The sequence below is a fragment of the Phoca vitulina genome, unplaced genomic scaffold (genome assembly GCF_004348235.1).
Source record: "Phoca vitulina isolate PV1807 unplaced genomic scaffold, GSC_HSeal_1.0 scaffold10, whole genome shotgun sequence".
Classification (NCBI taxonomy): domain Eukaryota; kingdom Metazoa; phylum Chordata; class Mammalia; order Carnivora; family Phocidae; genus Phoca; species Phoca vitulina.
Window position 1 is genome coordinate 40,721,115 of NW_022589713.1, and position 16,791 is coordinate 40,737,905.

At 34.6% G+C, this 16,791-nt stretch overlaps 1 protein-coding gene across 1 annotated transcript in view; it reads left to right on the top strand.

Moving 5' to 3' along the window:
- The window catches only part of STT3B (STT3 oligosaccharyltransferase complex catalytic subunit B), a 99,095-nt gene that overhangs the window by 53,603 nt on the left and 28,701 nt on the right, over window positions 1-16,791 (top strand). Inside the window, exons 4-5 of the mRNA XM_032408849.1 lie at window positions 8,671-8,736; window positions 10,450-10,549. Coding sequence (XP_032264740.1) covers window positions 8,671-8,736; window positions 10,450-10,549 — 166 coding nt within the window. The remainder of the gene's footprint in view (window positions 1-8,670; window positions 8,737-10,449; window positions 10,550-16,791) is intronic.

A 16,791-nucleotide genomic window follows, 5' to 3' on the forward strand; every position in this document is an offset into this window, starting at 1 on the left:
AGTTCGTCTAGCTAAAGATTTGTCAATTTTGTTGATACTTTCAAAGACTACTTTTCGGTTTTATTGATTTTATTATTTTTTTTAAAGATTTATTTTATTTATTTATTTGTGAGAGAGAGCACACAAGCAGGGGGAGCGGCAGGTAGAGGGAGAAGCAAGCTCCACACTGAGCAATGAGCCCAATGTGGGACTTGATCCCAGGACCCTGGGATCATGACCTGAGCCGAAGGCAGACATTAACTGAGCCACCCAGGTGTCCTAATTTTATTATTTTTTTATTCTCTAGTTTACTTATTATGTTATTTATTCTAGTAGTTTTGGGTTTAGTTTGTTCTCTTTCTAGTTCCTTAAATTTTACAGTTAGGTTGTTAATTTGAGATCTGTTCTTTAATGTATATGTTTATAGGTATAAATTTTTCTCTTAGCAATGCTTTGCAGCATCCCATAAGTTTTGGTGTGTTGTGTTTTCGTTTTCATTCCTCTTTAAGTATTTTTTAAATTTCCTTGTTATTCCTTCTTTCATCCATTGGTTGTTTAAGTGTTGTTTCATTTCCACAAATGTGTGAATTTTCTAATTTCACTTCCATTATTGATTTCAAATTTCATCCCATTGTGGTCAGAGAATATACTTTCTATGACTTCTGTCTCTTTAGAATTAATTTGTAGCCTAACATATGGTCTATCCTAGAAAATGTTCATGTGCACTTGAGAAGAATGTGTATCCTGATCTTATTGGGTCTAGTTGGTCTATTGAGTGAAGTCCTCTGTTTCTTTACTTATGTCTAGTTCTACCAATTGAGAGTGGGGTATTAAAGTCTCCAACTATTATAGAACTATTTCTCTCTTAATTTCTGTCAGTTTTTGCTTCATATATTTTGATGGTCTGTCATTAAGTGTCTAAATGTTGTAATTGTTATACTTGGAGTATTGAATGTTTTATTAATATACATTGTCCTTTTTTGTCTTGCAGCCTTTTTTGATTTAAAGTTTGTTGTGTCTGTCATTAGTATAGTTACCTGTTCTCTTTTAGTTACTGTTTGCATCGAATATCTTTTTACATCCTTTAACTTTGAATATATTTGTGTCTTTGGATCTAAAGTGAGTGCCTGGTGGAGAGCATATGTTTAGACCATGTGTTTTTATCCATTATGCCAGGCTTTATCTTTTGATTGGAGAGCTTGACTAAACCATTTACGTTTATTCCTGATAAGAAAGATCTTATTTGTCATTTTGCTATTTATTTTCTATATGCCTAGTAGCTTTTCTGTCCCTCATTTCCTTTATTACTGTCTTTTGTGTTGAGTTGATTTTTTTTGTAGTGAAATGTTTAAATGCCTTTCTCATTTCCTTTTGGTATATATTATATTGCTGTTTTCTTTGTGGTTACCATGGGGGTTACATTTAGCATTCTAATATTATAAAACTCTTATTTCAATTTATATTAGCTCATCTTTAATAGTATATAAAAAATCTCCTTACAACTCTTTTCCTACCCCTTTTGGTTGTTGATGTCACAAAATTTAAATTTTTATACATTGTGTGTGCAAAAACAAACTAATAATTGTTTTGATTGTATTAGTCTCTTAAAGTATCTAGAAAACTAAATTTGGAGTTACAAATCAAAGTTAAAATAATGCTAGCTTTTATACACTGATAATTTTTGTTTGGACATTTAAGGTCCTTTGTATTTCCATATGAATTTTGCATTGGATTCTCCATTACAACATTGTTTTTTAAGTCGCATAATTTTTTTTATTAATTCAACAGGTAATTTTGTAGAACACAGTGTGGAACTGGTGCTATTTTATATGTTGATTATACAGACTTAAATGAAGTTGATGAGCTGGTAGGGGAAATTATGAGTATCCTATTGCTTTTAATAATAGCTTGACAGAATGATAAAGCATACTCACTAAGGACTAAAAGATTATTTTGTGAGTTTTTCCTTTGTTCTGTTTTTTAAAGCAACATATTTAAAATAAACTAGGTTTAAAGTAGAAGCAGCTCCAGTATTTGAAATGAGGAGTTGGTTTGGAGTTCTGGCATAAAAACTCATTTTCTGACTTGTGGCAAGGTGTTTGACACTTTACTATCCTTCACTTTTCTTATAAATGAAATATAAAAAATGTTTTAGCTACAGAGTTGCATTAGATAATTAACGTTTATGTCAAATTTGATCTTTACCAATTGAAAGTAAAAATAATAACAGCTCTGACTACTCTGAAAAGTTTTTTGTAGCCAAATGACATGAAGCTGAAACATTTTACATTAAGTTGTCTGCTAATTCCTTATCTGGTGTGTTTATTTTTAAACTGCTCAACAGTCTTTAAAATTTTTTAAATACTTTGTTTTCAAAGCACCATTTCCAGACATTTTTGTGTATGCTAATTTGTGTTCTATAGTTTCTAACCTTTTTTTGTCAGGATCAAGTGCTTAAGAGTAGAGTCTTTGGAGCCAAACTGCCCTGGTCTGGTTTCCTCTTTCCTGGATTTCAGTTCTTATCACTAGGAGTTATTTAAACCATCCCCATGTCTATTAAATCAACTATAAAATGGAAGTAATAATAGTACCTACCTTATATGGTTTAAATAAGTTAATGTGTAGAACATTATAGGAACACAGAAATTGATGAGTACATGTTTGTTTTTACCTCTGTGTTACCACTCACCAACAACAGAGCTGATGCAAGTAAAATAGTACTGAGAACAGTACATATCATTGCGACCTATAGAAATTTTTTTTTAAGGTTTTCTCCCCTGCCTTTGTAATCAGTCCTCTCCTTAACCCATATTTCTTGCAACCGCAGATCTAATTTCTGTCTTCATATTTTTGGGAGTTTGTTTTCCATAATGCCATGTTGTAGAAACATACAGTGAGGGGTGACCCTTTATGTATGGCTTACTTCACTTAACATAAGACTTTTGAGAGTTATCCATGTTGTTGCATGTTTTAGTAGTTTGTTACTTTTTATTGCTGAGTAGTATGGGGGTACTATATGGATATACTATTGCTTATTTTGTTTCCCAGTTTTTGGCATTTATGAATAAACTAGCTATAAATATTTGCATACAGTTCTGCATATGGGCATATATTAGTATTCCTTTTGGACAGATGCCTAGGTGTGTGGGGTTGCTGGTTTGTAATATAAGTACATGTTTAATTTTATAAATAGCTGCCAAATAGTTTTCCAGAATGGCTGTGTTATTTTTCATTCCCTCCACCAAAGTATGAGGCATTGCATTTACTCTGCTTTTACCAGCATGTGGTATGTTCAGATTTTTAAATTTCAGCCATTCTAGTAGGTGTGTAGTGGTATCTCATGGTTTTAATTTGCTTTTCTCCAGTGAGTAACAATTGAGCATGTTTTCATGCTTATTTTCCATTCTGATTCTTCTTTGGTGAAATGTCTGTTCATACCTTTTGCCTACGTTTTGGTTGGGTTGTTTTCTTATTATTGAGCTGTAAGAGTTCTTTATATATTTTGGAAACAAGTTCTCTATCAGATGTATGTTTTGTAAACATTTGCTCCCGGTTTGTAGCTTGTCCTTTTATTTTTTTAACAATATCTTTCTAAGAGCAGAAATTAAATTTTTTTTTCTTGCCTCATTATATACTGGTTGGAACCTCTAACACAGTGTTCAGTAGAAGCATTGAGAATTTTTTTATCCTTTCCTTCCTGATTTTAAAGGGAAAGCATTCAAGCTTTCACCATTAAGTATGATGTTAGTTGTTTTTTCTAGATGTCCTTTATCATAACTTAAGGAAGCTTTCTTATTTTTAGTTTGAGAATTTTTATCACGAATGGGTGTTAGATTTTGTCAATAGCTTTTTTGTATCTATTGATATGATCATATGGTTTTGTCCTTAATTACATTAATTCAAGGTTTCTCTAGTTTAATACTATTGACATTTGGGGACAGGCAGTTATTTCTTGTGTTGTAGAGTGTTTAGTGCATCCCTTACCTCCACACACTAGATGCCAGGAGTACTTTCTCCCTATTCCTCACTTGGGAACCACCGCATTTTTTTTTTTCAGATGTTAAAACAACCTTGAATTCATGGAATCAATTCCATGTTCATGACACATAATCCTTTTTTTTTACATTGTTGGTTTTGTATTTATATTTTGTTAAGAATTTTTTCATCTGTATCCATGAGGGATATTAACATGTAGTTTTCTTTTCTTGTGATATCTTTGTCTGGCTTTGTTTTTTGTTTTTTTTGTTGTTTGTTTTTTAAGATTTTATTTATTTGAGAGAGCGTGCACGCGCACATGAGAGCACAAGCGGGGGAGGGGCAGGAGGAGAGGGAGAAGCAGACTCCCTGCTGAGCAGGGACCCTGATGTGGGGTTCAATCCCAGGGGCTTGATCCCAGGACCCCAGGATCATGACCAGAGCCCAAGGCAGATGCTTAACTGACCTAGCTACCCAGGCGCCCCTGTCTGGCTTTGATATCAGAGTTACTACTGGGCTCTTAAAATAATTAGGGAAGTGTTTCCTTCTCCTCTGTTTTCTGAAAGAATCTTTATAAGATTGGTATTATGTATTCCTTAACTGTTGATACTTTTCACCAGTGAAGCCATCTGAACCTGGGAAGATTTTTAATTACTAATTCAATTTTTATTGACATAGTTCTGTTCTGATTTTGTTTCTTTATGAATAATTTGGTAAAGTATTTCTTTTTTGAAATTTTTCTTTTCATGTATATGATATTTGTTGGCACAAATTATTCATCATACTCCTTTATAATTCTTTGAATTTCTGTACAGTCTATAGTGATGTTACCTCTCATTCCTAGTATTGGTCATTTGTATCTTCTTTCTTGGTCAGTCTAGTTAAAGTTTATTCACCTTTTGGTTTCATTTATTTTTCTCTGTATTTGGTTTCTATTTCATTGAATTCTTGACTTTTATTATTCTATTTTGTATTTGGTTTGCTCCTTTATAGCTTCTTTTTTTTTTTTTTTTTTTTTTAAAGATTTTATTTATTTATTTGAGACAGAGAGAATGAGAGAGAGAGAGAGCACATGAGAGGGGGGAGGGTCAGAGGGAGAAGCAGGCTCCTTGCTGAGCAGGGAGCCCGATGTGGGACTCGATCCAGGGACTCCAGGATCATGACCTGAGCCGAAGGCAGTCGCTTAACCAACTGAGCCACCCAGGCGCCCCCCTTTATAGCTTCTTGAGTTTGAAGCCTAAGTTATTTATAATAGCTATTTCTGTTTTTCTAATGTGAAATTTTTTTTTTTTATTTTTTAATTTTTAAAGATTTTATTTATTTGACAGAGGGACACACAGCGAGAGAGGGAACACAAGCAGGGGGAGTGGGAGAGGGAGAAGCAGGCTTCCTGCTGAGCAGGGAGCCCGATGCGGGGCTCGATCCCAGGACCCTGGGACCATGACCTGAGCCAAAGGCAGTAGCTTAACGACTGAGCCACCCAGGCGCCCCCTAATATGAAATTTAAATTATACTTTCATCATTGCTTTAGCTACATTCTGTATATTTCAGTATGTTGTGTTCTCATTGTCATGTAGTTAAAGTATTTTTCTAATTCTTGATTTCTTCTTTGACCCATGGGTTCTTTAGAAGCGTGTTGTTTAGTTTCCTAATATTTGGAATTTCCCAGCCTTTTTTTTCTCTTGATTTCTAGTTCCATTGTTGAAGATTTCTGATTCAGGAGTTTTAATATTAACATGTCAAAGACTGAGTTAAAAAAACCCCTATCCAAACCTACCATCTCTTGGTCTTCCTCCTCCCTGCTGATGGGTAATACCTCAAGGTAGGAAACTAGGAGTTCTCAACTTCTTTTTCTCTACTACTAATTCTAGTAGTTCACCAAAAAAATGTTGATTTGGCCCTTAAACATAGCCTCTCCTTTATGTCTATATTCCTACCACTGTAAATTTGGACCTCAACACTCACTTAGTCATATACCATCCTCCTGACTTGTATTTCTGTTACCAACAGGATCTATAAGGACCTTATGCCACTCAGTGTCTACACTCACCCATGTGGTTTCTGTCATATTGTGCTTTGACTGTAGTTCTTGCTTTTGTGTCTTACCTCTCCATTTGGGGCATGACTGAGTTATAATTTGTGTGTCCAACATAGCCTTGCAGAGTTTTGTGTGTATTGGTAAATACAGCAGAATATGTCTGATTCCTTTTCTCATTCTCTTTCAGCCTATACAGTTGGTTTTGGGGTTTGAGGAAATTTCAGGGTATGGACTATATTTAGTGGTTATAAGTATATTTTGGTTTTTTGGTAATAGATTGTAGCAGGACTGGGCCCAATCAGTCACAGTAGATTACATAAGGGGAGTTTTAGAAAAAGAACTATTAACTATGATAGAAGAGTAATACAGAAGGAAGCCCTATATGATATGCTAAGGCTGAGGGAAAGTACTCAAGGAAGGACAAACTTAGGATTCAGATTTCATTAGGGTGTGGTTCAGCCCACCAACCCCAGAGAAGTTTGATGGTTAGGCCAGCCTAGAGCTTCTTTGGAGCTGCCCGACGGGCGATTGACCACCCTCTGGAGTGTAGGCATTCAGGAGTGGGGAGTTGGTAACCTGTAGCATAGTGTGCAGTGGGAGTCTGGGTACCAGCATGGGCAGGAAGCTTTTAGACTGTGTATGGGGCTTTTTGTTACCATGTCAAGAGGACTGCAGAAAAGTTATTACTAGACCAAGGCTGCAGAGTCACATAAGGACTGTGTTCTGCCCCATGGCTGGGGTCAGCACCACCAGATGTTCTCACACCTATACCACCAACGCCAGCCTACACCTAAAATGATTGGAGAGCCTCTACTGCAGTGTTCTTTCAGCACCCTCTACCGAGAAAACTTAACATCATACTTACTTTAAAGGAGAACTACTTAGAAAGTATTCTGTTGTTTATCATAGAACATATATTGAAGGGTGCATTTGGAGCTAAGAGGCAATAAAATGATAACTGACACACAAATATAAAGCACTGAATGGTCATTTGCAAGCTTTCTCTGTCAACATTTATCTTCTCTACCTCCAGTTCACTGGATAGCCTTTTTTTCTCCGTCACTAGGTAGAATCATTTTTTTCTTCTTTATTCTATTGATCTACCTGCTATAGCCTTCGTGCCCCTGTTCTTGGGATTCCATTTTGTTTCTGGAGCATCTCGTCCTCTGAGAACACTATTTCTTCTAATCTATCCATTTAGAATTAGGCCTTTCTGGAGCACCTGGGTGGCTCAGGTCAAGCCCTGCGTCCTCAGGCTCCTTGCTCTGCAGAGAGCCTGCCTCTCCCTCTCCCTCTGCCCCGCTCCCCTTCCCCCCTCATGTTCTTTATTTCTCTCTCAAATAAATAAATAAAATCTTAAAAAAAAATAATTAGGCCTTTCTGAGCATTCTTTCCCATTTCCCTGGTAGCTGCTTTCCTTTCTAAAAATCATCTTTGGTCTCTCTAATTTATCTTTTGGTCTCTGTGATTTTGGCATTAGCACTTGGTTTCAACTCACTTCTCCACTCTGTAGAGATTGGATATTATAGGAATAATTTCTAATGAGCCCTGGTAATTTTTTTCACTTTTAAAATGTCAGTATTTTAATATACTGAGACATTTTAACATAGATCAAGCTGGTTTCAGTGGGGGAAGGGGGGATGTGTTTTGTCACACACATATACTATGATGTTGAATTCAAAGCAGTCTTTCATTAATTAGTCTAATAGAAGTCAGCCTGATAATATCTTTAAGTGCTGTAAACTAGGAATGTTTTCTCTTTCCTTCCTCTCCCCCTCTTTTCATTCCTGTGTGTGTGTGTGTGTGTGTGTGTGTGTGTGTGTGTTTGCTTTACAGTTCCCCCAAAGATTACATGTCACCTATAGTTTGTTTTAATGTACTAGTAGAAACTCATTTTAAAAGTAAATTCCTTGAGATCAGGTATATATATAGTTCTTAAATAAAGATGACATTTTGCTCTTGGCATAAATAAGTATTTAGAACTTGTGTTTTTGAAATTTAAAATTCAGTTTTCTGAACCAAAGCATTATTTTCAGAGGAACATAGAAACTTATCTGGGTATTATTTCTTTGGTTAGTTTTTTTTTTTAGACGGTAGAGATTTGTCATTTTTTTGAATCTTTCATTGATTGTAGGTTCTCTTTCTGGTTCAGGGTAATTGAGAATTTTACTGACATATCCTAGAAATTATTATAGGACTGTCAGTTTCTTGAGGATATAGATTATTTATTGATCATTGTTATTGGTTATGGTATATGAAAATTCCTAGATGATAGGTTTTCAAAAATGGATGCTCATAATTAGAATTATATAGAAAATCAACCATATGTAAAAATGTAGATTTGCTGAACAAATTTATTTAGTTAAAATCTCAATTTGTTGATATTAATCATTTTAAAATAGAAAATAAAGCAAATAGAAAAATATAGTTTTGCTTCTTCTAAGATGATTTTTACTGAAAACTGCATAACAACAACAGAAAAATCAGGGCTATTCATAAAATGTCTGACTGTTTCCCAGTGTTCTAAATGCATATATTAAGTGGATCTGACTATCTGAATAACCACTGTACTTTTTTTAAGTATATAACTTTGGCTTTTTGTAGTACAAGATTACTAAATATTTAACTTTGTTTGAATAGCAGGAACATTTGTAAACATTTGCTTGTTTGTATTTTAGGTAAAATCTGTAAAAACTGGGTCAGTTTTTTGGACAATGTGCTGCTGCTTATCGTATTTCTATATGGTAAGAATTCATATTAGAAACTATATTTGAAACTATATGAGGTCTAGCAGGTATTCGGAAATTAGACCAATTCCTCTTCTTCATCATTTTCTTCTCATCTGGACTAGTTCTTCACTTCCTTTCTCCTGAAATTTTTAGGATCCTAATTTTAATGTATTCCCATTCATTACTGCCATCCTCTTCTCTACCCCCATCCTTGGGTTGTGTGGGAGGGCTAATACTCAAGCCCTCAGATATAATATTTGCAGGAAGTGAAACAAAAATTTTCCTTTTCAAATGTATAATTTATCTAAATAATGTTCCTATCTTCTAGGAAAACTTACCTACATACTTTTTTCAATAGATAAGATTGGGGCTCAGAATTACCTCTTCATTCTCCTGCCTTTTTTCCCCACAGCACAGCCTATATAGTAGTCTTGTGCTGAAAATTAGTGATAATTTTAGGTAGCTTTTTTTCTGATTTTAAACAAATATCATGGAATTTGTGCATCCAAATCATCCATGCCCCTTTTAAAATGGTTGAAGCCTGAGACACATTCTGTGCAGTTGTACCCAAGTACTAGCAAACTCATTCTCTTCGAAGCTTACATTAAAATTTTGAAGGTAATTTGAAGTCCTTCAGTTAGGACTTGTGCTCAATCAGAGTAACATTGTTTTTGGTGCAAAATAGCATTTGACTGAAGCACTAAACTGATATTCTTAATATGCATTGCACACTGAAGGCAGGTAGTTCATTACAAATGGTCCTGAGATATTTTAGACAAGGGTAGCATCGTTACAATATATATGTGAACGTCTAGTCTCCTGTTATGACTGTTGGTAAAATGGTTCTTCTGAGCTTTTAATTATTAGAGTACACCTAAAACTTTGATACTGACAAGAGCTTATTGCCTATTGAATGTACTCAAAAAGGTAATACTATTGGTTGAGAATAAACCTTATCTTTAGAATTTTTATGAATTTAGACCAGAATAGGGATGGCTGGCTGACTCAGTTGGTAGAGCATGCGACTCTTGATCTCAGGGTCGTGAGTTCAAGCCCCACTTTGGGCATATAGCTTACTTAAAAAATAAAGAATCACATAAAAAAATTAGACCAGAACATACTCATTTATTCTGATTAAATAGGCTATTCTAATTTTATGATACATGCTAAACATTAAAATGGAATCTTGATTTGTAATCCATTAGTAGGAAATAATTTATACTCAAGGTAGCACTTTTATTTTGAGTATCTCAAAGCATATCCAGATTATCTGAGTGTTCCTTGTAGTTCACTTGTTGGCTGATGCTAACATTGATTGTTCTTATTCTCAGTCAAGCTTCTTGCAATGTACATATCAAAAATGGGGGAAGTAAAACCCTTTTTTTCTTTTAAAAATTTATGATCTGTATCCCAAGAATCCTTACCTTCATGAAAGACTTATTACTGATTCACAAATTAGTGTTCTTAGAAGTGTTCTTAGTTTAATTTGACCATTTCTCCAGTGAACATAGAAAAGCATGTTGGATTTATGGATTGTGTTATTTTAATAATCAAGAAAAATAAGTAGAAATAGGTTTTTTGTAGGTTATATAAATCAATTTTAAGCATATCTCACAATTGCTAAGAATCCTAGTGTTTATGTCTATTCATTATATATTTAGATTGTCATGACAAATAAAACTTACTAAACATCTTAAATTATTTAACTTTGCATTTCTTAACTCCTAGGTCTCTGCTTGGGGTGGCTATGTGTTTATCATCAACCTTATTCCGCTGCATGTATTTGTGTTATTACTGATGCAGAGATACAGCAAGAGAGTCTACATAGGTAAGTGATCTGACTTTTGAAATTTCAGCTTGTAAGAGATGTTTCATATACATTCTTTTCCTTGAACAGCTATTTCTGTTTGGCCATATTACCCATAAGAAGGTAAAAATAATTTCATGTATTTTTTTGCTCTTTTTGTATTAATAAGGTGGGTCAGGCATTTTTACCTAAGTGCATTGTTACCAACTTTTCCTTGATGAGTTTTTCTTTTGTTTTTGTAGAAATTAGTCTACACATACTAGATTTAATATTTGTCAGCCTAGCCTTTTTTGGGGTGGGGGGAATGGGCATTCTGTTGTGAAAATCATTCATATATATGTATTGTTCAGATTCGGCTTAGTCACTATGAGATTGAACATCCTCAAAGTAAACAGTTTTATAAACTTTTGAAAGCCCTCTCTGTATAATATATGGCAATCTTAGTCCATTTGGGCTGCTAAAACAAAATACTACAGGCTAGGTGGCATATAAACAACAGAAATTTCTGGTGGAGCCTGGGTGGCTCAGTCGTTAAGCGTCTGCCTTCGGCTCAAGTCATGATCCCAGGGTCCTGGGATCGAGCCCCGCATCGAGCTACCTGCTCAGCAGGAAGCCTACTTCTCCCTCTCCCACTCCCCCTGCTTGTGTTCCCTCTCTCGCTGTGTCTCTCTCTGTTAAATAAATAAACAAAATCTTAAACAAACAAAAAAAAAAAAACAAAAATCAACAGAAATTTCTCACAGTTCTGGAGGTTGCTGGAAAGTCCCAAGATTAAGGTACCAGAACGGTCACATTCTAGTGAGGGCTGCTTTCCTGGTTCATAGGTGGTACCTTTTTGCTTTGTCCTTACCTGATAGAAGGGATGAACTAGTTCTCTGGACCTCTTTTAAAAGGGTACTATTCCCCATAGCCCACAGAACCTTATTACCTCCCAAAGGCTACCTCCTAATACCATCACCTTGGGCATTAGGTTTTAAACTTAAGAATTTGGGGGGTGGGGGGATGACACACTCATTCAGACAGTAGCATAGACTGAACTTTTTTTCTGTGAAATCTTTTTCTCTCTAGGTTAAAACATGTCTTTTGAATAAGATGCTTAATGATAGATGTTGTCTCAAATCTTAGAGCTCCTTTTCTATGACAGAACTTTTATGTGTTGAATTAATCAGAAGTTGTGATCTGAACCCAGTGTCTTAGTAAAATAATACAGTTCCATTATGGTAATGTTGTTGGTAAGCAGTAACACAAAAATATAAAGCTTATTTACTTAAAGAAAAAAAAAACCATAGTAGTTTGGCAGTTCCTCAAAAACTTAATCATAGAGTTCCCATATGACCCAGCAGTTCTATTCCCATGTATATACCCTAGAGAATTGAAAGTAATTATTCACACAAAAACTTGTACACTAATGTTCATGGCAGTATTCATTATTTCTAATAGCCAACAAGTGAAGACAACCCAATGTCCATCAACTGATGAATGGGTAAATGAAGTATGGTATATTCATACAGTGGAATATTTAGCCACAAAAAGGAATGAAGTACTGATACTTCTTGAGCCTTGAAAACATTATGCTAAGTAAAATAAGCCAGACGCATAAGGCCATGTATTGTAGGATTCTTTTTGTATGAAATGTTCAGAATAGACAAATCCTTACAGACAGAAAGTAGGGGACACCTGGCGGCTCATTCGGTTAAACGTCTGCCTTCAGCTCAGGTCATGATCCCAGGATCCTGGGATCAAGTCCCACATCAGGCTCCTTGCTCAGTGGGGAGCCTGCTTCTCCCTCTGCCTGATGCTCCCCCCTCCTTGTGCTCTCTCTCTCTGACAAATAAATAAAAATATTTTTAAAAAGAGAGAAACAGAAAGTAGGTTTAGTGGTTACCAGGGGCTTGGGGAGTGGGAAGAGTGACTGCTGTTGGGTATGGGGTTTCTTTTGGGATGAGGAAATGTTCTGGAATTAGATAGTGGTAATAGATACACAACTTTGTGACCATAATGAAAAAAAACAACCACTCAACGGTACATTAAAAAGGGTGAATTTTATAGTATATGAATCATATCAATTAAATTCATATATAGTCATTTTTATCATACTTTATTACAGTCACTACTGAAATTATTAATATATATTGAGTGCTTATTTTACACCACAAACTGTCCTGAGTTTTTTACATGTAGTTAACTAATTTTCATAACCACACTGTGTGTAGTACATACTGTTACTATCCTCATTTTTACAGATGGAGAAACAAGGACGTAATTTGTTCAAGATCATGTGGGTGAAGCTTGAACTTATGGCTACATAACCCATGATGTTAAAAATTACTGTAACTGTGTGCCTACCATATAAATAAATACCTTACTGTTGAAATACATCAACCTGTGATATATTTCTACTCTGAACACACTGTAAACAGTCTTTGGGATCCAGAAAGGAGAATGATAGATTCAACTATAAGTTTCAACTTTCTGTTTTAGAAATATATAAGGAAAGGATTTTTTTTTAAGTTAAATGATAATGGGGGGGAACTATGAGGTTGTTTAATTTAAAAACTTTTGGGTCTTGAAAATTTATTTTTTTTCCCCAAAGATTTATGTATTTATTTTAGGGGGTGGCAGAGGGAGAGAGAGAATCTCAGGCTGACTCCCATTCGAGCACAGAGACCAACTCAGGGCTCAATCCAATGACCCCAAGATCACAACCTGCACCAAAATCAAGAGTAATATGCCCAACCACCTAAGCCACACAGGTGCCCCAGGTCTTGAAATTTTAATGGTCAGGGGATTAGAGTGGGCAGCAGATTAAGGGATAGACTTGTTAAATGTCCTTGAATCAGGGAGAGGAAGAAGAGCCAAAGTAGTCAGAAGTAGCCAGATAAATACATTGTTAAAGAGGTCAAATGAAAGGATTTTCTACATAAAAGTTTAAAACATGAGCAGTGTCCAATTCCTTTGAGTATTAGCACCAAGATCTAGTAGGGTGAGAATTAAGAAAAGACCTTGTATTTGATGAATAGGATTTCTCTGGTAACTTTACAAAAGTACTCAATACTGCTTTAGTTGGTTCTTGAAAATATTTCTTCTTTTCAGGGGGAAGAAAAATAAAATAGTTTGGGCATATTATATATATGTATGAAGTTAGATTAGTGAACGCCTCAGGTAATTTCATAGTATTCAAACTCTACACCATCTTCCTTGTTCCTTAATCGCTTATTCCATTCATATAACTAAGAGTATTTTAGATGATTTTTATGCTCTTTTATAGTTTACTTCTAAATAGATGGAAAGTGATGGTATAGAACAGTCAATTCTCTTTCTTTATCCTAAATGTATCAAGATTTAAGTTCAGTTTGGGGTGCCTGGGGGGCTCAGTCGTTAAGCGTCTGCCTTTGGCTCGGGTCGTGATCCCGGGGTCCTGGGATCAAGCCCTGCATCGGGCTCCCTGCTCCGTGGGAAGCCTGCTTCTTCCTCTCCCACTCTCCCTGCTTGTGTTCCCTCTCTCGCTGTGTCTCTCTCTATCAAATAAATTAAAAAAAAAAAAAAAAAAAAGATTTAAGTTCAGTTTAACCTAATGGTCCTGAAAAATATGAAAGCATTATAAAGTATATATACAGGTTGTCCTCTGATTTTACCACATAACGTCCTTTGTTTGTAGTTCTCTCTCCTTATGAGTAGAAACATTTAGATAAAGAAATAATGATTGATAAATGACAAACTCATAACCATACGTTTGATTGAGTTCTCAGTATCAAATGAAGTAAAATGAATCATTTGAAATAATTATGAAAAATGGTTTTCCCTTTCAGTAAATTTTTTGCATGAGTATTTAGAATCTGTTGGTAAGCCAGGGAAAACTCAAGTTTGTTCATATGTGGAAAGGGGGGCACATGGAAGATAATGTGGTTGTATAGGGTAGGTGTGGCACAGGAGTGGGGGGAATTGGGGGTTAAGGGATAAGAAAAGCCCCTACTACTTGAAATTTGGGTGGGGAGGAATTGTATAAAATTAAATTATTTTGTGAAGTTATATTTTGTACTTGGTATATGTCACTATATTGGGATGTGAACTATACAAAATTACGTTACAAATAAGATTCTGATGTTTTAACAAGAAAAAAGAACACCGATATCTTATTTTGCATTTATAGAAAGACTGGTTTACAGGTATCACCTAACACTAATGGGATGTGAGGTTATTTAACCTTTATAAAGTTTATCACACTTTTTATCATGAAGAAATTATTAAAGATATGAAGACATATTTAGGGGTGTTCACTATGATATAACTTATAATTGTGAAAATAGTTTAAATGCCCAGATTTAAATTTTATTTTCTCTATTGGACATTTAAGTTACACTTAAATTGTAGTGTTGCCATATCATATGAAATATTATGGCATCATTAAAGTTGGTATTTGATGATATAGGAAAATGTTAATAAAAGGCAGGAAGACAATAAGGATTACTACTGATATTTTTTCTTCATACTTTTCTCTGCTTTCCAGATTTTCTACAATGAGCATGTACTGAATTCACAATAAATGAGACTTGCTTTTTCATTTACAGGAATGTGAATTTTATCTCTGATGGTTGTTAAGGGTCTCATTAAATTAGAATAATAATTTAATGAGAAGGAAGAAATTAGTTTCTAGTATTGATAAATGATTTTTAAATGTCACTGAGGAAATTGTTTATTGTCTTTTTTTTTTATTTTTTAAAGATTTTATTTATTCGTTTGAGAGAGAGAATGAGATAGAGCATGGGGGGGGAGGGTCAGAGGGAGAAGCAGACTCCCTGCTGAGCAGGGACCCTGATGTGGGACTTGATCCTGGGACTCCAGGATCATGACCTGAGCCGATGGCAGTCACTTAACCAACTGAGCCACCGAGGCACCCCTATTGTCTGTTTTAGTAAGGTCATTTGAGTAAGGAGAGTAACAGAATCACTTTTTTTTTTTAACAGAATCACTTTTTTATCTAAAATGTATTTTTATGGTAATATTCACTGGTGGAACCATCATATAAAGAGTTAAGTATTAGAGACATACCATATATTTTAGTTCTGTACAAATTATTCTAGGATTGTAGAGTTTGTGAGTGAAGAAAGAGAATCCTGCTATTAAGTGAATTAAAACTAGAAAAGCACCTGGCTGGCTCATTGCATGGAGCATGTAACTCTTGATCTCAGGGTCATGAGTTCAAGCTCCACATTAGGCATAGAGCTTACTTAAAAAAATTTTTTTAATTAAAAAGTAAAACCAAAAAATAAAAGTAAAACCATAAATTTTAGGCATCATATTTATACTTGGCATATATAAGCAAAATATATCTAATGCTAACCAACAGAAAAACTTAAAAGAAAAATTGCATGTAAAAATTCTAGGATACAAAAGCTGGAAGCACTAAAATTTAGTTTGTCTAATTTTACCTTTTTTTGGAGGAAATTTAAGCAAATCGGTTCACTAGAGAATTAGATATTTAATAGATACTATGTTTTGTGCCAGCCATTAGGATGCACAGATGATCAAAAGATGGTCTTTTTCTAGGGAGCTTATATTATACAACATAATTTCATTATTACAATGTAATTATAGCATATTAACAAAATGGAAATGGGAAAGAGTCTGTGAAAATCAGTTTTGACTTTTGAGTTTCAGGAAAGTCTTGTTAGGCTTTCCAACTAACTATGTCCTGAAAGTTTTAGAGATAAATCTTGATCTTGAGAGAAGAAAATAGTATAGAAACAGACTTACAGAGGGTTTGTGATGATGTAACCATAAATGAGAGGTGCCATAATGGGGTAAGAATATGAACTGCAGAGCCAAATTAACAGGATTCAATTCCTGGTCGAGTCACTTACTAGTGGTGCAACTTTGGGCAGATTTTCTTTATGCCTTAATGTCCTCATGAATCAAATGGAGATAATTCCCACCTTGCAGAATTTTAAGGTTAAATGAAAAGTGCTATTTAAGTGTTTGCCTCTTGCTGTTGATGTTAAAATTATGAAGGAATAATTAGACAAGAGGAAAGAATTCCAGAGGCTGAGAGGTGATTATAAAGACTGAGGATATCTAAAGATTGTTCCTTTTTTTTTTTTTTAATGAAAATAAACTTTCACTACAACTATTTTTGATTATGAGAAAAATAGCAGAGAAATAACACTGGTCTGTTACATAAAGTACCAAATAGCAACTAAAACACAACTTAATAATAGAGTGGTGTGCTTATTTTTATTTATAAATTTAAAATATAATGTATATAA